Below are 24,221 nucleotides of genomic sequence, written 5' to 3' on the forward strand. Positions count from 1 at the left end.
ACAGATGTCATTTGCAGATTCTTCCTAGTCAGGTTATTAGACAAAACAACACTCTGAACATCAATTTTTCGGATGCTTTGGAGAGAGGACAAGATTTCATACAATCTAAGATTTGAGGCTGGATAGGACCTGGAAACCCAGAACATCAGAGCCAAGAGAACCTGAGAATGTAGAATGTCAAGAGTTGCAAGAGACGATCCGCACAGTTACACTGAGGCCTGGAGACACAGAAAAAGACAAAACCTAATCCCTGCCTTGAAGGAATTGAAAGTGAATATATGTCACAGAAAGACAAAGCCAGGGGGAACCTACTAGAACATATGTTAGAAGAGACCTTAGAACATAGAGCATGAGGGGTGGCTAGATGGTTCCGTGGATAGAGCACCAGCCCTGGAGTCAGGAATACTTGAGTTCAAATCTAGCCTCAGACACTTAATGATTGCCTAGCTGTGTGGCCTTGGGCAAGCCACTTAACCCCATTGCCTTGCAAAAACCTAAAAAATGAACATAAAACATGAGATCCAGAAAATACCTTACTGAAGATCCTAGGAGATTAAAACTAGGAGAGACTCTAGTGATCACACACACACACACACACACAGCCCGATCCCTCATTCTTTCAAAAAAGAAAACTGAAGCTCAGGAAGAGGAAATGATTTGTCAAAAGTCTCACAGGTAAAAGTGTCAGAATTCAAACCCCAGTCCTCTGCTGGAATTCCATTCTACTAGAATGATCTCTGAGCTCCTCAAAGGAATTGAAGCGTTCCTCCTAAATCTGAACACCATTTAAGACTTGGCGCTCATTCAGAAAAGCTAGATCAAGGAGGAGAGGGGATTCAATGCCATGCCATTCAAGGAATGGTGAAGGAGCTGGGAATATTGAACGTGGATGGAAGATGAAGACCGAGAACCACTGATTTAGAGACAAAAGGAATTTCAGTGGCCACTCTCTTCACCTCACAAACCGAGGAGGTCAAAGAACATGCCTAAAGTCACATATATAGCAAGGGACAGAATGGGCATTTGAACTCAGCACCAGTTCACAAGTGGCATGATTATCTTTAAGAGTAAGGATTAGAATCAGAAGGCAACCCAAGATCACAAGGGATTAGTTTGATGCCCGAAAACAGAACCAGAGACAATTGGGGGAGGGGAGGAGTTACAAAGATGCAAATTTGATAAGAAAATATAAAGACAATTTCCAGTAATCAGAGCTGTCCCATAGTAAACTGATGACTTCCAAGGACTCCCCCTCAGCTGGATGACTACATGCAGGTCCTTTGTAGGGGAGGGGTGGGGTTAAGGGTGGGATAGACGGGCTCTGAGGTCCTCCCAAATCTGTAATCCAGTGACTTGCAAAAGAGCCAGATGATATGAGAGCAGTATAAAAACCAATCTTCTAATCAACAAAACAATGGGGAGGGAGCTGTCCTATGAAGGAGGGTCTTCTCCATTACTAGAGTATTCCAGGAGAGAGTGGAAGATTGCTTATGAGTAAAGATATGAGGGTCTGACACATGATAGAGGGTCCAATTGGCTTGGACAGCATATCAGTCCCCTTCCAATGTTATGATGTTAAGCAGCTAATAAATGAATTATTCATTGAGTCATCCATTCATCCAGAACCCATTCATTAAGCACCTACATGACTGTTAGACACTCCTATTAGAAGAACAGATTCCACTTGTCCTCTATCATCTCTCATCCGAAAACATACACTGGGGGAAGGGAGAAATCAGGGCATCATTGACAGTAGGCTGATGGGATGGTGATCACCCAGGGAGGGGCAATTTCCCTTTCATTCATTTCCACAAACACTTATCAAGCCCCAGCCCCACTCAGAGCACTCTATTACTCAAAAAGTAATAATAAATAATAAGATCCAATTTTTATATAGCACCTACTATGGGCTCTAAGCTTAGTGCTTTCTAATTATCATCTCATGTGATCCTCAGAAGAATCCTAGAAAGTAGGTGCTATTACTTAACCCCATTGCACAGATGATGAAAGGGAGGCATATAGGATGAAGTAGTTTGTTCAGTGACATAGCTATTAAGTATCTGAGGCTGGATTTGAACTCAAACCTTCCTGCTATACTATCCACTATGCCACCAGCTTCCTGGAGAAGAAATAAAGATCAGGATGCCAGCACTGCATAGGAGTTCAAATCCCATCTCTAATACAAACTAGTTACCTGACTCTAGGCAAGGCATTTAACTTTTCTAAGGTTTAGTGCACTCATCTGTAAAATGTGGTTGTTATTAAAACCCAGCCTGAGTGACCCATCCCCCAGTCTCGATGGGAGACTGAAATGAGATAATGCTTTTGGATGTTACAGCATTTTATCAATGTTAGACATTTTACTGGTGATCCCAGGCACAGAATCATAGAATTTGGAAACTATCTCCAAAGCCTTCAAGTCCTGTGCCAAAGGAATCCCCACTATGACAAGGGCTCAAAGATGTCCCAGGAAAGGGATCTGCCACAACCAAACTCCCAGAGAAGTTGCTTCCATTTCCCTTCCTCATAACAAGCCTAAATCAGTCTCCTTGCTCCAAGCTGCAAGCTCCTAGTACCTCTGGAGATAGCTAGGTGGCCCAGGAAATAGAATATCAGCCTTGGAATCTGGAAGGTCTGAGCTCAAATCTGCACTCAGAGACTTCCAAGCTGTGTGACCCTGGGTAAATCACTTCACTTCTCTCTGCTCAGTTTCCTCATCTGAAAAATAGGAATAATACTAATATTTACCTCCCAAGATCATTGTGAGAATCATTAAGATATTTCAACAGTGCCTGCTGAGGTATATCTTATTAAATGTGTTTTCCCCTCCCTTCTCTCACCTATAATATCCACTCAGATATTTTAAGAAAATAATCTGCCCTGAGCCTTTTCTTCTCCAAGTTGAACCTCCACAACTCCTTCAGACTAGGAGAGGGACTGGCCCAAGGTCCTTCAGACTAGGAGAGGCAGCCCAAGGAAGAGGCTGCCTGCTTCCCTGGAAGATGCCTCCACCTCCTCTTCACTTCTAGAACCTTCAGTGAAGAAAAACCCAAGCAAGTCAGGATCATGCCTTTCTGGGTGTCCTAATTATATGGCCTTCTTGCAACAGCCCTCCTGACTTTCTCATTCCTTTTTTAAAATTTTTTATTTATGGCAATGGGGTTAAGTAGCTTGCCCAAGGCCACACAGCTAGGTCATGATTAAGTGTCTGAGGCCAAATTTGAACTCAGGTCCTCCTGACTCCAGGGTCGGTGCTCTATCCATTGCTCCACCTAGCTGCCCAACTTTCTCATATCCTATTTATGCATTGTCTTCCCCCATTACAGGGTCAGCTTCTGGAGGGCAGGGACTAGCTTTCCTTTTGGTTGTATTTTTATATCCAGGGCGCAGCATAGAGCCTGGCCTGGGATAAGTCTTAAAAAATTATATTACCTATATTATCTATATGATATAAAACTATATGTGATCTAGAGCTACCCACCCGTCCATCAATTTAGCTAGCTGGTTTTCCTCTATCTCTCTAATGCCTAGCTAGTCATCTGTATTAATCTATATTAATAATAATAATAATGAGTAACATTTATAAGCAATATTTTTTTTTTGGCAAGGCAATGGGGTTAAGTGGCTTGCCCAAGGCCACACAGCTAGGTCATTATTAAGTGTCTGAGGTTGGATTTGAACTGAGGTCCTCCTGACTCCAGGGCTGGTGTTCTATCCACTGTGCCACCGAGCCACCCTATAAGCAATTTATAAACAATTTTTATCTCATTTGATCCTGGCAACAACCCAGGAAAATAGGTACTCTTATTATCTTCATTTTACATTGAGGAAACTGAGGCAAAGAGAGGGTAAATGATTCGCCCAGAGTCACACAGTTAGTATGTGAGGCTGAATTTGAACTCGGGTCTTTCTGACTCCAGGTCTGGTACTCTATCAACTGTAGCCCCTGAAGGCTTTCTCTTTCTCCTTCTCTCCCTGTCCTCCACCCCACTTTCTGCTTCAGTCTCTGTCTGTCTGTCTCTCTAATTAAAAGTAGGATCAGCTCCTGGACTCAGGCTGCTGACCGCATGCTCTTTCCTCCTTCCATCAGAACACATTGGCCTGCACTTGGCATTAGAAGGAGCCTGGCCAGATGTCTGCCCCACATCAGCCAATGCTATGACACACGAATTTGTAATTGGCAGGCCTGCTAGGTCCAGGGATCCACCACGAGGGAAAAATAGAAAGCATTCCTCCACTAAGGGAACTCTTCTGAAGCCATTGCCAATCGCCAACTCAAGTGCCCAAGTTTGTGTGTGGGTGTGGATGTGGGCGTGGGTGTGCATGAATGTGTGTGGGTGAATAGTAGGGATAAACAACAATTCTGAGACTCCCTAGCCTGGGGCCTACAGTGCTGTGGGATTTTTCCCTTGTCATGGAACTAAAGCCAAAACCCAGGTTTGTTGGTGTATGGAGAATTAGAAATGGGGTCCTGCCCCCAACAATTGAGGATGTTGAGATCTAGGTCCAGAGCACCTGTCCCCTCAACCTAACTGCCAATGGTCAGAGGCCACTGCCTGTCCCAGGCCTAAAGGGGACATATGCAGGGTGAGGTTGGGTGAGGTTGGGGGGCTCCCTCTTCAGGGGTATGTGAAAAGAACTAACTTAATATGTAAACCTGGGTCCCTTCTAAGGGGTATCAGGATTTCTAAGGTCCCTCTCAGTTCTGATATTCCATATTGCAGGCTACTGACCAGGTCTGTTAATCCTATATTCGAGAGGTAGGATGGTATAGTGGATAGAGCATTGCCCTTGGAGTCAGGAGGATGAGAGTTTGAATCTGGGCTCAGATACTTGAGTCTTCCTAGCTATGTGACCCTGGACAAGTCACTTAACCCTGACTGTCTCACTTCCAGGGCCATCTCTAGTCGTCCTGATTCCTATCTGACCACTGGATCCAGATGGCTCTGGAGGAGAAAGTGAGGCTGGTGACATAGCACAGCATTCCCCTCAATAAAATCCAGTTCACATGCTTGTCATGACATTATCTCCCCACTGTCATGGTCATCTTCAAAAACAAAGGACAAACATCATCATCATCATCATCATCTGGCCACCGGACTCTGATGAATCTGGAGGAGAAAGTGAGGCTGGGGCCTATGCAGAGGTCCCACTCAATCCAATTCATGTGCTTGTCATGGCATCACCAACCTGATGCAGCCTTCTTCAAAAATGAAGGACGCATATTACTCTAGGGGTCCCTCCAAGCTTTGCCATTCTATGCTCTGAAGTTCCCTCTCATTTTGCACATGCAAAGGCTGACAAGTCCATTGAGATGGAACACTCCGCTCAAGGATTCTGGGACAATCAATGGTGCCACAAGGAATGTGTGTCTCTTTCTGGAGGAAGGATGAATCAGGAGAAGCTGACACCCCAGGGACACTCTAGTATAGGGATTCCCTGGAGGGCTGGGCAGGGTGTTAGGGGTGGGTGGAAGAAGAGGAGTGTGAGAGAAGCTTCCAGACTGCATGCATAAGTGAGTATGTTTATCTTTGTCACCACTTCCTGTGTTTACATTATCTTCCCTGGTAGGACATAAGCCAGCTACTCCCCATCCAACAGATCTCCTGGCACCCAGGGAGAAGGGAGGCCCCAGCTCTGGCACTACTGAGAAAAGGGCACAGCAATGAGATGCAGGGAGATCCCAATGTTCAGTCTGGCTCGAGTACCAACAGGGACAATCTGAGTCTTTAACCTCACCTGGAGAAGATGGAGGCTGAACTGGTCCAGATGACCTGGAAGATCCTCCCAAGCTCTACTTCAATGACACAGGATCTCTTTGAAGGTTTTGCTCTCTCCTCTATTAAATGAGAGGACACAAAGCCCATATACAGGGTCCCTTTGACTGAGAAGGCCATTGGGTTCATTTTTATCTCAGGTCCTTTGTAGACCCATTTAAGACACTCTTATCTGAGCCCCTTCCTGAACAATGCAATCATAAACTCTAGAACTGTCCCTCGACTCCACCATCAGACCATTTCTCTACCAGTAGCCCAGGAAACCAAGGGAGTTTCCAACCCAGGTGCTCCGTACCACCATCAAGTCACAGACCTGCAAAATAAATTACTGCTTACATTTTCCCAAGATTCAGAAGGATCTTCCTGCTAATAACTCTTGGAGACAGGCAGAAAATGCCCTTCCCACTCCTTATAAGCCCACTACTGATCCACCCCATCCATTCACCCAAGATTTCTAAGCACCAGTCTGGCTGAGGAAGCAAGAAGGTAGAATATGAAACCATGCTTCACTTTTCCTCAATTACATGAAAACAATCCAAAACCTGGAAGCCCAGTTGTTGCTTCAACATCCACTGGTGTTTGAACCCCCAAAGAATCTTCCCACCCTTAGCTCTATAGTCCCCAAACCCAAACCAGTGGTCCTCAGAGTCTAAAATCCTGTTTCATTCCCACTTTGGAGAGGATGGGAGAAGCTCAGAAACACCTGCAAGAGTTCATCAGACTCTACTCCAACATCACTCAGTTCCCCTTCCAGAGCTGTCTCCCCCATGGCAAGCAGCAGCCCACAACTTATCCAGACTCTCTGAATCCATATTGCTTCTACTTTGCCATGACTTATGGGGGGATCCAAAGGGATGACATTAAGGGAAGAGACACCATCTACAGTGGGGTGTGATTTTTCCCATGTCATGGAACTAGAACCAAAACCCAGGTCTGTTGGTGTATGGAGAATTAGAAAACATATAAGACCTTAGAACACAGACTACAGCGTTTATAGAGAAGACCAGAGAGGGATTCACTCTGCCCGAGAACCTGCAGGTACAATTTGTGGTAAGGAGTTAATAAATAATTCCTAATTGGTTAATTGCTGATGTTGGAGCTCGATTCTGGGATTAAAATTCCCAGAACTGAGAATTAGAACGTATAGGACCTTGAGCAAATTACCTTCCATCTTTAGGATACAATTTCCCTCTCTCCAAATTGAAGGCATTAGATTAAATCAGGAATTTCAAATTTGGGGTCCACAAACTTTTTTTTTTTTTAAGATTTATTACTATTTTAACATAATTGGCTTCCTTTGTCAAACTTCATTATTTTCTTATGAGAATTTAATATCATTATTGGGGCAGCTAGGTGGAACAGTAGATTAAGTTCCAACCTTGGAATCAGGAGGACCTGAGTTCAAATATAGCCTCAGAAACTTCAAACTCACTTAGCTGTGTGACCTTGGGCAAGTTGCTTAACCCCATTGCCTTGTAAAAATCAGGCAAAAAAATTTTAAATCATTATTATGAGAAGAGATCTGGAGTACAGGTCACCAACTAATTGAAAAATCTTCAGATTACATTTCTATTCTGTCCTGTTCTGAACCACATGAAATCCTCTGCTCATTCTATGAGTTTTTAACTAACTAAACATTTTATTCTTTAAATTTAGATAGGAGAAGAAACAGGGCTGAAGTGTAAACCCTCCCAGACACATTCCATTTTACTTAAGAACTGAACAATAGCCTCAGAGAACATCTAGTCCAACCTCCTTATTTTGCAGAAAAGGAAAGTGAGGTATAAAGAAGAGAAAGTAATTGCCAAGGTCACAAGATATTTTAGACAGATTTAGAGGTGACCTAGATGTGCTAACTAAAAAGAGAGAATACAAAGATCTAGATCTGAGGAGAGGGAACCTGCACAGCAGCAAAAGTCTAAGATTTAGCCTCAGAGGACTTCCTTTTAAATCCATTCTCTGCTATTCGTTAGCTGTGTGTGCAAAACCCTAAAATATGTCCTTTCTCAGTCTCAATGTGCTCACCTCCTTTTGAAAAAGCACCAGCAAAAAAAATATTTATTCACTTGGAAGTTCCCTATGCCCATAGAATCACACATCTGGCCCCTATTCCTACTTCTGTTAATATTATCCAATTACACTGAACTGTACCCATAGAAAAAGGTCTATGTATTCTTTTGCCTTTCTCATCTTTTAGGCTTTTGCTAAAATCCTTGTAGATTTTCTCCCAGAACCTTTAAATCACATTTATCCTGTCTGACTTCCTGGAAGCAGAGATTTAGAATTGGAAGAGACCTGAGAAGTCATTAAAGTGAGCTCCCCCTTTTTTTTTTACAGAGGGGAAAACTGAGTCACATAGCGAGTAAAGGTCTGAGGCACGATTCAAATCTAGGTCTTTCTGACACCAAGCCCAGCCATCCTTCCTCTCTATTAGATAACTACCTCTCAGGGAATTCCCCCTGCCATCATCAAATTTCTCATCCATCTCTATGACGCGTCCACTGTTAGAGTGGTAACCTTACCACCAGGCCACAGTGGAATGCAATGGAATGAGAGAGCAGGGAGTCCTTACCTTTCTTCATCCTTGAAGATGAACTTTCTTAGCTTGAGGTCCCGAAGGACCAGTCCCCCATCATGACAGTGAGCCACAGCAGATGCAATCTGGTAGAAAAGTTTGGCCGCTTCTTCCTCCTTTAGCTTCTTGCAGGTTCGCACAAAGGAATGCATGTCCCCATAGCTCCGTTCAAAGAAAACATAGGCCTTGGTCTCCCCAAGAAGAATTTCGGTGATTTGGTTGATATTGTTGTGGGCAGGCAGGCAGAAGCAGGGAGCCAGAGACTCCTGGTAGCAGCTGACATCAAACACCTGAGGAGATAATAATGTTTATCTTTCATTTTTGAAGAAGACCATGCATGACATCAGGGAGGTGATACCAAGGCAAGCACATTGAATTGGATTGGGGGGGGGGGGTGTTGTGCTCACCAGTCTTACTTTCTCCTCCAGAGCCCCAGTGGCCTGCCATGAATCAGCACAACTGGAGATGACTCTGGATGTGAGGGAGTCAGGGTTAAGTGACTTGCCCTAGGTCACACAGCTAATAAGAGTCAAGTGTCTAAGTCTGGATTCGAACTCCTGTCCTCTTGACTCCAAGGCCAGTGCTCTATCCATTGAGAGGCAGAAACAGGAGAGCAGAGGGTCAGGACCTGGCTGAATGGGCCAGCTCAATGTTAATATAACCAGAGAAAGAATGTCAGAGAATGACAATACCAACTATCAGACCTGAGAGGGTCATTAAAACCTACAACAGAAAGTGACTGAGCTCAAAGGACCCTTATCGAATGTACCAAAGAAGATCAGAGCTGGCAGGGGGCACCTTAGAATACAGAACATCTAGGCTGGGAGAGACCTCAGAATAGAGAACAAAGGAAGGGACTTTACAGCAATCAAAGCTAAGAAAGTTATTGAGAATAAAAACACAGAATGTCAGAGTTGAGAGGAGCCTTTAGACCACAGTGTCCAGTCTTTTAGCTCTTCTGGGCCATATTGCCCAACAAAAACTTGCCAAGGGCTGCGTATAGAATTTAAAATTTATTCACGCCTACAGTGGAACCCATGATTCCAATGAGCATCATAAAATATAATGAGGTCTAATACTAAAAAACATGGAGTATAACAATACTCAAAAAATAATGTCATTGTTCATGTGAACACTATGCCTGTTTTTTTCAATGCCAGTAGTTTTATACCTGAGTTGACAGAGATTGTGGGAATGCAGAGAATATTTTCAAGATGCTCAGCTGAAATTTTTGCTTTATTTTAACTGTTTTGCTTGCTTCATATAGGAAAAATATGAGACACCATGAGCACGGCAGGTTCATGAAATGTTGTATAGTTTTCTTGAGGATGATACAACTTCTAAAAGTCCAATAAAGACACTTGAATACTTTTTTTTTTTAAAGTTATATATCTGGGTGGATCTAGATGGTCAGTGGATAGAGAACCAGCCCTAGAGTCAGGAGGACCTGAGTTCAAATTTGGTCTCAGAAACATAATAATTATCTAGCGTGTGACCTTGGGCAAGTCACTTAATCCCATTGCCTTGCAAAAGTAAAAAAAAAAATTGTATATCCGAATACAATTCTACACATTCTATTTGCAAGTTTGCAGGCAATGTTGATGCCACCTGAGAAGGGAGTAGCAAATAGACTGAAATGCAATTGGTGTTTTCTAAAATCTTGAAACCTATTCTCAAAATCCTGTGACAAAATAGCAATGCTTCATATAATAAATTTGTCTGTTGCAATTATGACGAGTCATTTCACATTTTAAAATAAAGATCTTAATTCCTCTGTGCATATCTTTTGTGAAAATAAAAACAAAAACTCCAACAGTCTGTGAGACTGCACAATATTCATTACATGTAGAAGTCATGTTAGTTAAGAGTTAAGCTGAACTGGGGGAAGCTAGGTGGAACAATGGACAGAGCGCTGCTCCTGGAGTTAGGAGGATCTGAGTTCAAATCTGACCTCCCACACTTAATCCTTACATAGGGGTGTGACCTTGAGCAAGTCACTTAACCTCATTGCTTTACAAAAACATAAAAAAAAGAAGCAAAACAAAAAAATGAAACAAAACAAAGGGATGTTACATTGGTGCACGTGCTCATCCATTCCTTTGATGTGGGCTTCACGAATGGGCGTTGAGGGGCATATGCACCCCAGGGGTCATGGTTGGACACATCTCTTAAGACAGAGAATGTCAAAAGCTGGCAGGACCCTTTGAACACAGAACAGGAATGACGAAGGACCTTAGCCAAAGAATAAAAACTAACCAGGAACTAAGTAGGAACAATCTTGGGGAAGAAAGAAAACACTAAAACCAAAGAGAATATGTGGGTATTGGATGACACATCAGAGATATGGAAGATGTTGGCACTGGATGGTGCATCACAGATGGATAGCCTGACCCCCCTCATTTTGAAACCGACGCCCAGAGAAGAAGAGAAATAACAGGGTCGAGTTCACCCTGAGTATAGCAAGAGGGCCAAGACTACAACTGTGTTTTTGTATCTCTTAGATCCCATTACAGTTTCTAGACAATTCATTTCCTTAAAACTGTTAGTGACTTCCTTGTTCTAGATATGAAGGGTTAGTAAGGGTTAGTAAGATGAGTAAGGCCCAAGAGGGCTTCAGCCTAGCAGAAGAGGTAGACCTATGTACAAATAATTAGAATCCCCAGGAGAATGTGTTTGAGACGTACAAGGGCTGTAAGAGTTCGGCGGCGTGAGACATCAACGCCCTTTATTTTTTTGGGGGGGGTGGTCGAAGGCTTCATGAGGAGCTTCCGTGGCAGTTGGATCTTGAAAAATGGGTTGGACCTCAACAGGTAGAGAGTCAAAGGAGCAGAGAATTCCAAGTCTGACAACTACCTCATAGCTTTGTCTCTTTTTTCATTCTGTCGGTAAATCATAGGCATAGGTGAGGTGATCGGACCCCTCCAAAGCACCAGGACCATCCCACAGGGACCCAGGCTGCAAAACCTATTGAAGCCTAGTCTATCGTCCCCAAGTCCTTGAATTCATCATGTGACTGAAAAAACATGGCCAGGAATGAAGGTTAGCAATGTCGTTCATGCCAGAGCTTATGAAGGAGAGAGAGGCAGGCACAAAGTGTGGGTGGAACCCTTACTTAGAAAGCAGCCTGGCTCCATCTCTAAACAACGCACTTCATATTATCAATTAACATCCATTCAGGACTTGGGAAGTCTATTAGCTAGGAAGCAGAGTCGGCAGCTCCCTAGCACTGCAAAGAATAAGCCTATAGATTCAGAGCTAGGAGAGATCTGGCAGGTGTCCAGTTCAAAACTCTCATTTTTCATATGGGGAAGTTAAGGAAGTGAGAGGTGAAGTGACTTGTTTAAGGTCACACACAGGAAGCAAGGGTCAGAGCCAGGATTTCATCCCAAGGTATAAGATCATACATTTCAAGACAGAAGGGAATCCTGACCCTCAACCAATCTACTCATTTTTCAGATGAGAAAACTGAGGCTTATTGAGGGGAAGTGGAAGTCACACAGGTAAGAAATGAAGACACACAGGATCCAAGGAGAAACTTAGACCACCCAAGGTCACCCAGCCAGTGCTCAGGGTGCAAGGTGGGGAACAAGTTCTGATTGTGGGTGAATGAGCCCTAATAAATCTATCTCCTGAAACCCACCCAGTCACCACGGCCGCCACCGAGAATCTAAGAATGAACAGCACATCAACATCTCTCCCACGACCACAAATCACACAGGGAGACCCGTCAGCTGTTGACCTCAAGCTCTGCCCTCAGAGGATGAGCAATTAAGGTTAGGAAATGACTGAATCAACTGGAACACCCAGAAAGGGGCAGGAGAAACTGGGGGAAGCCTCCCAGAGCTCTTGGAGAGTACTCCCAGGACATGACCAGCCAGCCACAGAGGGTGTGTTAGAGAATAGCAAATGGGGGGCCAGCACTTTTCTGTTTGACATCACTAATTGCATTTGATTACAATTTACCATCTACTTCTTAGGGGCAGGCTGCTTTTTAATTTTGTTTAAATTAAAGTTAATTCCAGAAATGATTTTCTAGAACTATTCAGCAAATGTGGAGCCACAGAACGTCTACTACTCTCACTAATCACATGACCTAGGGCCAGGGACCACTCTCTCCCCAGTCCTCAGTTTCTTTCTCTTGAACTCAGATGAAGGACTGGGATAAGAAGACTTTAAGGATCAAAGATTTAGACTCAAAATGATCTCATCCTTATTTCACAGAGGAAGAAAATGAGATCCATTGAGGCAGGTGACTTGTATCACCATGACTCACGTAGGTAGCATATGTAGGATTCAAACCCAGACTCTGACGCTGAATGCAGGGTTTGCTCCATTTTCCTGCCCACCTAATATCAGAGCTGAAAGGAGGCTTAGAGCACAGACATTGGGGGTTTTCCAGAATTTGAGCAACCACATCATGAAGCAGTCAGGAACAAAGGAAAAGCTGTCTATCCAAAGAGTTAGAGGACCTGGGCTCCTATCCCAGCTCTGCTCCTTGGGGGGGTGACTCTGAGCAAATCACTTAACCCTCTTTGGACGCCTGCGTAAAAGATTAGGACTAAGCTATGAATCAAAGAACCCCTCCTCTTAGCAAGATGTAACCAAAGATCAAATGGGGAAGCTTTTATAGCTTCCTTACCCTTGAATCCCCTACAAGATCCCTCATACAGACAGAGCCTTAGAAGGACCTGGGGTGGACCATCCCTCCTCTCTCAAATCTTTCTTAGCTGGGATTTCAGAAGCTCAATCGCCTCATTTGCAAAATTGGGATGATCATCATGGCCTCTACCTCACAGGTTTCAGAGAGATAATTAATATGTGAAGTCGTCTATAAACCTATGAGATTAAGCATCAGCTCCTGTTATAAGAGTGAATCCCGGATCAATGTTGTGAAATTGGATGAGGTCAAAACGCGAGTGGAGGAGAGAGGGAGAATGACCTTGGCAGGCAGCATCAGTCCCCCATCTCCCAACTGTTCCTTCCATTGCCCTTTGCTGCTTCCTTTCATCTGACGAGGCCAGTGCAGCCTCTTGTTTTTCCTGCTCAGGGCAGGAATCCCTCCTGGCAGGAGATAGATTTCCTAAAATCAAAGGTGGAAGCATCAGCTAGACCAACAGGAAAGGGGGGTGGGGAAGAAAGGAAGGGTCATGGTCTAAGATGGCAGGCGATTTCCAAAAAACAGAGCAGTTCCTTCTGTCTCATAAATTGAGAAAGCCAAATTTTTATGGGAGGAAATAACTTCATTTATGAGTTTACATTGCCAATCAATTCCCCTCTTTCCCCCAAAGAGGAAACCCAGCCCAGTCTTTGGTCCGTCTGGTTTCTTCATTTGGGGACTTTAATTATAGAGGGTGACCAATGACAGGCCTCTAAAAGCTGGCACCCTGAGATATCATCCAGGCCAGTCAAACCATTCACTTTAGAGAGGCAGAAACTGAGGTTCAGGGAAGAAAAATCACAGGGTCGAGATTGAGTAGAGGGAGGGCCCTAAGTAGTCATCTCAAGCCTCTTCCCTGTACATGAGGCATCCCAGGCCAGGCCAGGCTGCTAACATGCAGGGTTTTTTTTTTATTGTCCTGTATACATATGTGCATGTGTGGCTACACATGCGTGTAGTGTGTGCATACAGAAATGCACAAATGCATGCATGTTACTTCAAGGTTCAGCTGAGTTGCCTCCTACAGGAAGGTGAACCTAATCACAGCAGTTGCTAAGGTCCTCCCACCAGAAATCATTTTCTGTTGTTTTTTTTTTAAATCAGGTTTCTATTTAATTTTCTGAGTGCCGCTATTTTCCTTTGATATAAGGTCAGCTCCCTGTGGGCAGGAACTAGTTTGTTTCTTGGCTTTGCATCCCCCCCAAAGTATGAAGCAAATGGGGTGCTGTCCTGTGTTATCCCACAAATACAAACCGCCTTCCTATGTCTGGGGTCCAAAGCTAGCTCTCTTTCCACTCTCCACACTTGATCTAGGAATCATTTGACCTCTAATCACTTCTTCCCAGAGAGGCACTCTAAGTGAGAGACAAAGACTGGGATTGGGGGGAACAAAAGTTTGAGGTTCAAGAACTGTTTCAGACTAATGGAGATCTGCATCGGGGAAAGCACTGCCCACGCTGGGAGTCCCTCCTGGTACTGCCATAGTTGTTCCATACTCAAATGAAAAGGAGGGGGAAAAAAAAATCAACCTTCCAACCAAATAAAGATGCTCACTATTCTTCCAGTACCTTAATTATCTCTAGTGTTGGAAATGAATGTAATTCTCTGGGAGATGACAGATCAGACGAATTGTTGGAGTCTCAAAATGACTCTTTCTTTGATAGTATTCTCTTCCAGAAGCCTTTAAGGATCAAGGGGAAGATTTAAGATGCTAACTACAGAATTCCTTATCTTATAAATCGAGAAACTGAGGCCCAGGGAGATTAAGGGACTCCCCCAGGCCCCCAGGAAGCAACCTCTGAAGACCAGATCTCAACCCAGGGGACCCACAAATCCAGACAAGTAAGGGCCCTGGAGTAGGGCAGATCCGGATAAAAATTTGACTCAGACTTGGACTAGCGATGCGATCTTGAGACAGTCACTTAAGCGGTTTGCCTCAGTTTCTTCGGATGTGAAATGGAGGCAGAAACAGCACCCACTTCCCCAGGTTAGTTACTGTGCGGATCAGATGAGGGGTCTGAGACACACAGTGAGCATTTGATAATTGCTTATGTCCTGCCTCCCTTCCTCTTTCTGGCGCTGCCTCCTTATCAGGGCTGCTCCTCACCCCCCCCCCCCCCCCCCCCACCGCCGCACCTCTCCTTTGTGCCTCTCCACCCGCCTGGATGAGGGAGGCTTTTGTTCTGCAGTCCAGGGTGTCAGGGAGGGAGAATCCCAAACTGAAGGGGCCCTGGCTGCCTGGGCTGCCTTGGGCGGCCAGTGCTTCCCAAGCCCGGCCTGGAGAAGCCCCCTCCCCGGCCTCCACCCGCATGGGCGGGGAGGGTGCCCCGGCATCATTGTCTGAAGGCAGGTAGCGGAAGGTAAAAACGTGCCCGGCGGCTTCGGCTAACCGGTCACCCCAAGGCTGTCCTCACGGGGGCGTGAAGGAGCCTCTTCTGTGGTGCGGGGCGGCACAGGGGCCCCCGGGCAGCAGAGAATGACTGAGTACAAAGCTGGGCAGGTCGGAGTGCCCGGGTGGCGGGAGGCCGCAATGGCAGCCTGGGCCGGGCCGCGGGGCGGGCAGCCGCCCGCTCGGTGCTGCCTTAGAACGATGGCAATGAGCGCAGGGCTCCGGGGCAGCCAGGCGGGCAGCCAGGCGGGCAGCCCTGCTTGGGAACAAAGGACTCTGCCCCGAACTTTGCTGCAGAGCCTCGGACTCGGCCAAGGAATCCCGGCGCTGGGCAGAGAGGAAGGAGGCCCCTTGGCACGGAGCGGCTGCCCGGCAGAAACTTGGGCTCCGTGGCACCTGGCCATGGCCGGGGCTACCCGGGGACTTCTGGCCACTGCCTTGGGGGAGCTCAGGGGGCCCTGGAGGGGCCCAAGTCTGAGGTCAGAGGTCCGAGCCTCCAAGAGGCGGGAGGGGGCCGAACATTCCAGATGCAGCGGGGGGGGGGGCACGCGCCGCGCAACCACCTTTCAGGGGCAGAGGGAGGCCACAGGTCCAAGGATGGGAGCTGGGAGACCTGGGCTCCAGCGGAGGGTCTGCCCCTTTCCCAGGCCTTCGCCCTGGCTCGAATGCACCTCAGTTTCCCCCTCTGTAAAGAACAGGCAGATGCCGAGCACCGCGTCTCGTTTCCTCCGGAAGGCACTGTGCGTCTCCCCTAGGCTGCCGCAGTCGCCCCTCCGGGCTGTGTCTGGGGCGGGGGGCTGTGTGGGCCCCTGGGCCGCCGCGGCTCCGTGGGCAGCCCCGCTGTCCTGGGCCAGGCCCGGCGCGGGGAGCACAAGGGCAGCAGCAGCAGCAACAAGAACGATGCTGCTGCGGCGGAAGCCAGCCGGGGGGCTGCAGGGGGCGGCCGGGCTGGTCTCCCGGGACTCCCGGGGGCACACGCGTGCACACACACACACACACACACGCACACGCGCGCGCGCCGCAGACCCCGCGGCACACAGCCTCACAGCCACGCAGACGGGGCTACGCGGTCGCACAGGCGTCCACACACCCTCCCGCAGCCACGGCCACCCAGACGGACTGGCACTTACACGCTCACAGCCCCCGGCCGCGCACAAACCCGCTCACACTCAGACACGGCGCCGCCGGCGCGATGCACACGCGCGCGCACACAGACACACACTGACACGCACAGACACACACAGACACACAGACACGCACAGACACACGCACAGACACACACAGACACGCACAGACACACACACAGACACACAGACACGCACAGACACACACACAGACACACAGACACGCACAGACACACGCACAGACACACACAGACACACAGACACACAGACACACAGACACACACACAGACACGCACAGACACACAGACACGCACACACAGACACACACACACAGACACGCACAGACACACAGACAGACACACACACACAGACAGGCACACAAACGCGCACTCGCACCACTCCGCCACGCACAAACACACAAACACGCTCGCGCTCACGGGCACACCAGCACCCCCGCTCCCCAGTCCTCCTTCCGCAGGGTCAAAGCCCCCCGCGCCCGGGCCGGGCCCCGCTGCCCACGCGCTGGCTTCCCACCAACTTCCCTCTAACGCCTCCCAGGGAGCCGGGCCGCCGGGGCAGGGCCGGCGGGCCGGGCGGTGCGGCCCCATTGTGCGGCCGGACAAAGCTCCGGGAGCCCCCCCCCCCCCGGCCCCGGGCCCACAGGCACTGTCCCGGGGCGCCCCGCTATTGTCCCGAGCGGCCCGGAAAGTTGGGCGCCGCGGCGGGCCGGGCCCCTCGTCCCGCAGCGCGGGGGGCTGGCGGGGGGCTCCTCACCCACCTTGCAGACGAGCTCCTCGCCGCTGTGCAGGTGCGCCGCCCGGAACACGCGGTCCCCCTCCAGGGGCTCCAGCAGCAGGTAGGGGCCGAGGCAGGAGGCGCAGTGCGGGCCGCCGGGGGCCTCGGGGGGGCTGGGGCAGCCCAGGCCGGGGCCCAGGCCGGGGCCGGGCTCTGCGGGCCGCGGCGCCGGCGGCTCCTCCAGGTCCTGGGCCTTGCTGCGCGGCCTGCCATGGCGCGAGATGGGGATCGGGGGGGACCTGGGGATGCTCATGGGGCCGCCGCCGCCCCTATTGTTCCCGGCCCGGGGGGGGCCGCCTCCCGGGGAAACCGAGGCAGCGAGGGGGGGCGCCCCGAGCCGCAGCCGCGTCCGCCCGCACCCCGCGAGCCCCGGCGGGGGAGAAGAGCTCGGGGGTCCCGGGGGCTCCCGGCCGCCGGAGGGCAGCAGCGGGGGGGGGGGGCTCCCCGCGCCCCCCAAGCCGGGCCGCCCGCGGCGGGGGGGCTCCGGGAGGTGGTGGGGGCGCTGCGGCGGGGGACAGCGGCGGGCGGGGGGCCCCCGGGCTGGCCGGCCTCAGGGCGCCCGCATCGCCGCCGGCGCGGCCGGGCTCGGGGGTCCGAGGGCGCCGGGGCTGGAGCGGCCGCCGGCGCGGGGAGCGGGCGCGAGTGTGCGGCGCCGGAGCCCGAGCCGGCCGGGGGGCGGGGCGGGGGCGGGGCGGCGCTGCGCGCGCACCCGGAGCTCCGCCCCCGCCCCGGCTGCGAGTCAATGTCACCGGCGCCGCCCCCCGAGACCCCGCCCCCGCCCGGCCCCGCCCCCGGGGCTCCCGAGTCAATGTCACCGGCGCCGCCCCGCCCCCGCCGCGGCCCCGCCCCCGCCGCTCATTGCCTGTCCATCACGCCCACCCCCCCCCCCCCCCGCCTGCCCTGCTCCGGCCGGGGGTCGGCCAGTCCGGGAGGTGTCCCTCCGCCGGCGCCCCCCGCCCCCCCCCGCCTGGCCTTTCCCGCCTTTCCTCCCCTGGGTGAGCCCGCGGGGTCTCCCTGCGGACCAGCCCCTCCCCCAGCTGCCCCAGGTGGCCCGGAGCGGGGGGCGGGGGCCGCGCTGGGGGTGGGGGCCGGGGCCCCCCCGGACCCGCCCTTTGTGGCAAAGAAGAGAGCAGGAACCCCCGGGGGGCAGGGCCGCCGGGCCCCGGGGGGGGCGCTGACCCGCAGAGACCCAGGGGACCCCCCGAGGCAGCGTCCCGCCCGCCGCAGCCCCCTCCCGGGGGTCCCCCGAGCCCCGCGGGGCGCCCACACCGGGAGGACCTGGCCACGAGACCCAGCCAAGGTCTGCAGCCCCAGGGGCCTCGGGCCCCCCTCCTGCCCCTTCGGGCCCCCCCGTGGGACCTGTCCAGGGGCGCCCTGTTGTCCACAGAGGCCAGATGCACAGGCAGCCCTCACTGCTCATGCCGGGGCGCCTCCGGCCGGGACCTGACAGGACAAACCTCCATCATCCCCAGAATTTCCTTCCTTCCCTCCCTCCTGCCTCCCCCCCCCCCTCCTGCCTTCCTTCCTTCCTTCCTTCTCCCCCCCCCCCCTTCCCTAAGAACCTTTGAGAATCGGGGAGATCAAACTGAGATGAGTCTGGCAAACCCCCCCCCCCCCACTGCCTTTCTGCAAGGCGGACCGGGCCCCTCCAGTGCCCGGAGAACGGGGCTGCACAATGGGATCCCATGAGCTGGGCTGCCCGTTAGACAGTCTATAGGAATTGGGGGGGAGGCCAGGGACTCCCATCCAGAATGAAGGCCAAACCACAAGGATCCAGACCCTCCCAGCTGGGTGACCCAAGCAATGGGACTCCTTGAGGAAAGGCGGCCGGTCTTTGTCTTTCCGGGATCCTCCCAGCCCTCAGCAGGAGCCAGGACGCAGGGAGCTGTCCATCCATGAATGGTCGTTGGGTGACTGACTGACCACAGAAGTCCCCTAACTTCTGGGACTTTGTAGATGAAGGCAAATAGCACCTCTGAGACCAACCCCAGGGGGGCTGACATGGGAGGGATCCTCGAAAGTCAGAGAAAGTGGCCATCATTGTCCATAAAATAACTGCCAACGGGAAATGATTTTCTCCTTGCTTCCCTCCACCAAATCAAAGGCAAAGACAAACACGATGAGATTCAGAGAAACAAACAGAGCGAACTCTCTCCCAGCTTCATCCAAATCCCTGATGCTATAATTGAGTCTGATGCACGCATGAAAGACATGCCACTATAACCTGCTTGGGAGATTTTCAAAAGGGGAAACCCAGTTCCATCCACTTGGGGGCAGCTCTTCAGAAGGTTTTTCCTCTGAGCAGACCTCATTGCCTCTTCCCTCGTTCCCCCTCTTGGTGTTGTCCCCTCGGACCAGGGCAAGGCTGGCTCCCCATCCATGGGCCAGTCCTGATACTTTGGCACAGCTCTCCTGGCTCCCCCCCGCCCCCCGCTCCGGTCAGTCTTCTCTTCTACAGGATCCAAATGTCTGGTGGTTTGAAAATACCATGAAAAGCTTCTACATCACAGAGAACAAAGGAATCAGGACTAACTTGGGAAAGCCTATAGGACCAGAGACAAGGAGAACCACTTACCCAGTGACCACAATGCCAAGTGAAACATCCCCTAAGAGGTAATAGAACTTAGATCCTTCTAGTGACAAACCTGGATTCCAGAAGACCCGTGATGAAACCTATTCCTATCCCTAGAGGGGGGAGGTTCCAGGTGTGGAATGCAGTGTATATACTATCAAGGTGCATGTGTAGGCTTATTCTGCTCTGCTGCTTCTCTTGGTCATTCAGGAGGGTGCTAAAAGGTGTTGGGGTCTTTGGAAAAATGGTGATCACTGAAACGAAAGTATCAATTAAATATTTTAAAAAAGAAAATCATTTGAATGAAAATCAATTTTCTTTCCTTCCTACCCATCCCACTCACATGTTTAAAGAAAAGCAAAACAAGACCCTTATAAGAATTAGGCAGAGTGGGGCAAAACTACTCCCTCCATTGTCCATGTCCAAAAATATGTATTTCAATCTCCACTTAGATCTGCTCCTCCGGGAAGGTCCTCAGCAATTGTGATCTGTCATTGTTCAGCTAGGAGTTCTGAATATTTTAAAAGAAGAAACAACCAAATTGATTCAATGATCTGAGCTCCTAGCAAGGCCACTGGAGGAAGAGCCTATAGAAATATCGAAATATAGCCTATATAGAAATCAGGGTGCTAGGTTTCTTACCCTTACTGACCTGTGACTTAGGGTAGACCTTGAGCAGGGATCCTTCCCTTTTTGGTCCTGCTTCCAGATTTATAAAACAAAAATAAGAATACTTGCCATTATCTATCTGAAGGCCAAGCTGAACTACAGACATGTTGATCCAAGTTAGTTGGTAGTCCCTAGTGAACAACCAAAGTCCTCCCATGCCAACACCCAGGTGGTCTTCAGTTCTCAGCATCATCTGTGCTCTCTCCCATCTGGGTATTTCCATCAACATGGTGGGTCATAAACTTCCCCTTTGCCTGTTTTTCCTTGGGCCTCTTGTCCATATCTTCTGAGGTTCTTGCCTAGGGACTCCAGCTTCAACAAACCTGGGTACATGTGGTCTGCCACTGTTCATTCCTCTTGATTCACTTCCCCTGAAGTCATGGATCTTTCTGATTCTTTATCCTTCATTCCAAATCAGGTCCCTCCTCATCCTGACCTGGCACTCATCTTCATGAACCTCCCCATTTCCCTTTGGCACTGAAGACCCCCCCCCCAAAGATATTTCTGCTATTTCTTTGACCTGTGATTATTCCAGAGGCCTAGGGCTTGCAAAATTCCACCAAATAGCCTTGTTTGGGAGGAATTAAGTAGAGGAAGGCATATGGAAAACATAAAGCATAAGTGCAAATATTTTGATGAATACCCGGGCCCATTTTCTCCATTGCCCATCTTCTCCTTCCCCTGAGCTAAACTGGTTTATTGCAAGATTAAGGTTTTAAAGTCCAAGAGAAACCAAACTAAGATTCCCTACAGAGAGCCTGAAAAGGGGTGAGGAGCAAGCCCTAATGTTAGAGGAGGACTTCAGAGGGCACAAGGAAGGATGCAGTGGAGGCAGGGAAGGTTGTTGGTTTGACCTCCAGAGAGGTCCAGGAGGGCACAGACCAGCAGAATCTCTGCTTTTATACAATTTCCAGGATTTTAAAGCTGGGACATTTCTAATGACTTCTTTTCAAAAGTGAACCAAGTGAAGTCATGAGAGAAGAGAAATAACTTGCTTGAGGTCACCCAGATGGATGGCAAGGAGCAGAACCAGGAGTCCTATGTAGGTTGCTGACTCCAAATCCCCGCTGATTCACTCCACATCCACACAAAGCTATTCCATGAGACTCTGAAGGGAGAATGTGCTCATTGTTATCTCATCTGAAAATCTCCCTACCATATCCTTCCCTTCCCAAAGGTAGCCCACCTGTCTTACCCCATCTGTGGGCAGCAGTTCAGTCCTGCTTCATTCTCTTTCTGAATCTGAGCTCTCCTTCATGTGGCATTCCCCCACTTCCATTGGTGCTCTCCCAGTTTCCTAATCTAGTGTTTCATCTTGTCTTGGAGGTGACATTATTTGCTGAAAAATATAATTAAATACATACATTTTTCTATTCTCAAACATTTATCCTTTGCTCTCTCCCATTCCCCTCCCTTAAGGAATTGGGGGAAGGGAACAACATTTTTGTAACAAATGCAGTTAGTACCTAGACAAGTCTTGGGTGACTTGGTCCTGGGTGACAATGAATTCTTAAAGGTTCTACCAGAAAAAACTTAGCTCTGGAAATCCACACCTCTCCCTAATCCCCACCCTGCAAACTCCCAAGTGCGTAGACCCTGTGTCAACTATTGCAGTATTCCTTTCAAGCCCATACATTAGGGCAGAGCCCAGAGGTAGATGCAGTCTTTGTTCTGAATGTCAATAGCAGAGCACGGAGGGGCTCCAACCTTACAGGTTGGTCATTAGATGACCAAGGCTTTTACCCTAACAACCACTCAAGATTAAAGGGGGTCGAATTTGAGGGTTGCTGTTGGCATTTGAAGTCATATCCCTAGAGTGACTTGGGGGAAAAAGTTCTAAGAATCTGAGATCTCCAAAGCAGCTTCTAAAGGTAATGCTTCTTCCTCAGTGGATATGGCTAAGAGGCGCTTGTGTGACTTCTCCATTGGCTTGTAGTAGGGATTTCTTTCTGGTGTGGATTGACCTGGGTTAGGTCAAAGAATCTTTATGTCTTTATTACATTTTTGCTCTGTAGAACACTTTGCTAGAACTAGGGCTGGGGATTCCAATACCAGCGATGAGCTCAAAATTTATCTAGGGAATTCATAATGATGTTTATAGAGACTTCTTTTTATAGAGAATCTCATTTGATTTCTATAATAACCCTCTGAAGCAGGTGTTCTTCTTATCCCCATTTTGCAGCCAGAGAGACTGATACACACAGAGGTTAAGTGACTTGCCCAAGGTCACACCACTAAGGTCTTCTCAATGCCAGGTTGCCCTGATATATGCAAATACAAAGTAATTCAGCTGGAGGGATTCAGAAAAATCTCCAGTATTAGGTGATGATACCTGGACCGAGCTCAGAAGGGAGGCGAGGATTCTAAGTGGAAGAGGTGAGAAGGACATTCATTTCAGAGACCAAAGATAGTCACTGCAAAAGGTGACAGATTGCACAAAGTGTGAAAGGAAGGGCAAAAAAAACCCCAAAACAATTCTAGATGGATCATCGAGTCAAACATAATTGGGCTAAAAAGGGTAGCTTTTAAGGTAGAGAGTGAAGGGCTGTAAATGTCACACAAATAATTTGTGTTTGTTCCTAGAGACACAAGGGAGTCACTGGAACTATCTGAAGAAGGAGTGATGAGGTTAGATCAATGTTGTAAGACTCTTGCTTGATAATTATTAAGGTCCATTCTAATACTGTAATGCGGTGATTCTGGAAATCTGGGGATTGAACCATATCCATATTAATGTTAGTATCCTCCCCCCCTCCAACTTCCTTGTATGTCTTTAACATATCTTTTTCTATTTGTTATGTATCTAGCACTATATGGAGATATGAGTGTTCCCATTTACATATATCGACATACAAGCATGTATACAATGCATGTCTATATGTGAGTGTATATATTTATGTCTGTCTATATCAATAACTATGTCTATATCTATATCGATATCTATGGCTAAGTCGATGGCATATCAATAGCTATTTATCGATAACTATGTCTACGTCTCTATCGTATCTATATCAATGTTCCAAACTATTACATCAATGTATATCAACATTTATGTCCATATAGATCAATATCTATCTTTTTTGCTTTTTTTATTTTATCAGTATGTCTATGTCCATGAGTATCTATTGCTGTTTATATTAATATCTATATCTATTTCTTTTATACCAAATCTTGTCTTCATCTCTTTCAGCATCTATATCTATTTCCAAATTGATATCTATGTGTGCGTATATATACATACATACCAATATGATGATGATGATGTCTGTCCTTCATTCCATCAAAGACCATCACATCAGGGAGGTGATGCCGTGACAAACAAGTGACTTGGGTTTGAGTAAGGGGTGCTGTGCTAATTCACCAGGCTCACTTTCTCCTCTGGAGCCATTTAGATCCAGTGGCCAGATATGAATCCGGATGACTGCAAAGGGACCTGGATAAGAGGCAGTCAGGGTTTAGTGACTTACCCAAGGTCACTCAGCTCATTAGAGTCAAGCATCTGAGGTCACATTTGAAGCCAGGTTCCCTTGACTCCAGGGCCGCTGCTCTGCCCACTGGACCAAGTTCTTCTTCTTATCAATATCTATGTCTAATCACATCAATATCGAGTAAGTTTCCATCAATATCCATGTCTATATCAAAGTCTATATTTATGAGTCTATC

The 24,221-nt window shown here is 48.7% G+C and overlaps 1 protein-coding gene across 3 annotated transcripts in view; it reads right to left on the reverse strand.

The window, feature by feature from the left end:
- The window catches only part of TRIB2 (tribbles pseudokinase 2), a 42,728-nt gene extending 24,912 nt beyond the window's left edge, over positions 1-17,816 (reverse strand). For all 3 annotated transcript variants that reach the window (XR_012470311.1, XM_074195098.1, XM_074195094.1), the window contains exons 1-2: positions 17,301-17,816; positions 8,350-8,642 (exon numbers count right to left, since the gene is read on the reverse strand). Coding sequence is in view for 2 of the 3 variants with exons in the window: in XM_074195098.1 (XP_074051199.1) it covers positions 8,350-8,642; positions 17,301-17,570 (563 nt within the window). In the remaining variant the exon portion in view is untranslated. The remainder of the gene's footprint in view (positions 1-8,349; positions 8,643-17,300) is intronic.
- Positions 17,817-24,221: the final 6,405 nt, after the last annotated feature.

Source organism: Macrotis lagotis, chromosome 1 (genome assembly GCF_037893015.1).
Source record: "Macrotis lagotis isolate mMagLag1 chromosome 1, bilby.v1.9.chrom.fasta, whole genome shotgun sequence".
In the NCBI taxonomy this organism is placed as follows: Eukaryota; Metazoa; Chordata; class Mammalia; order Peramelemorphia; family Peramelidae; genus Macrotis; species Macrotis lagotis.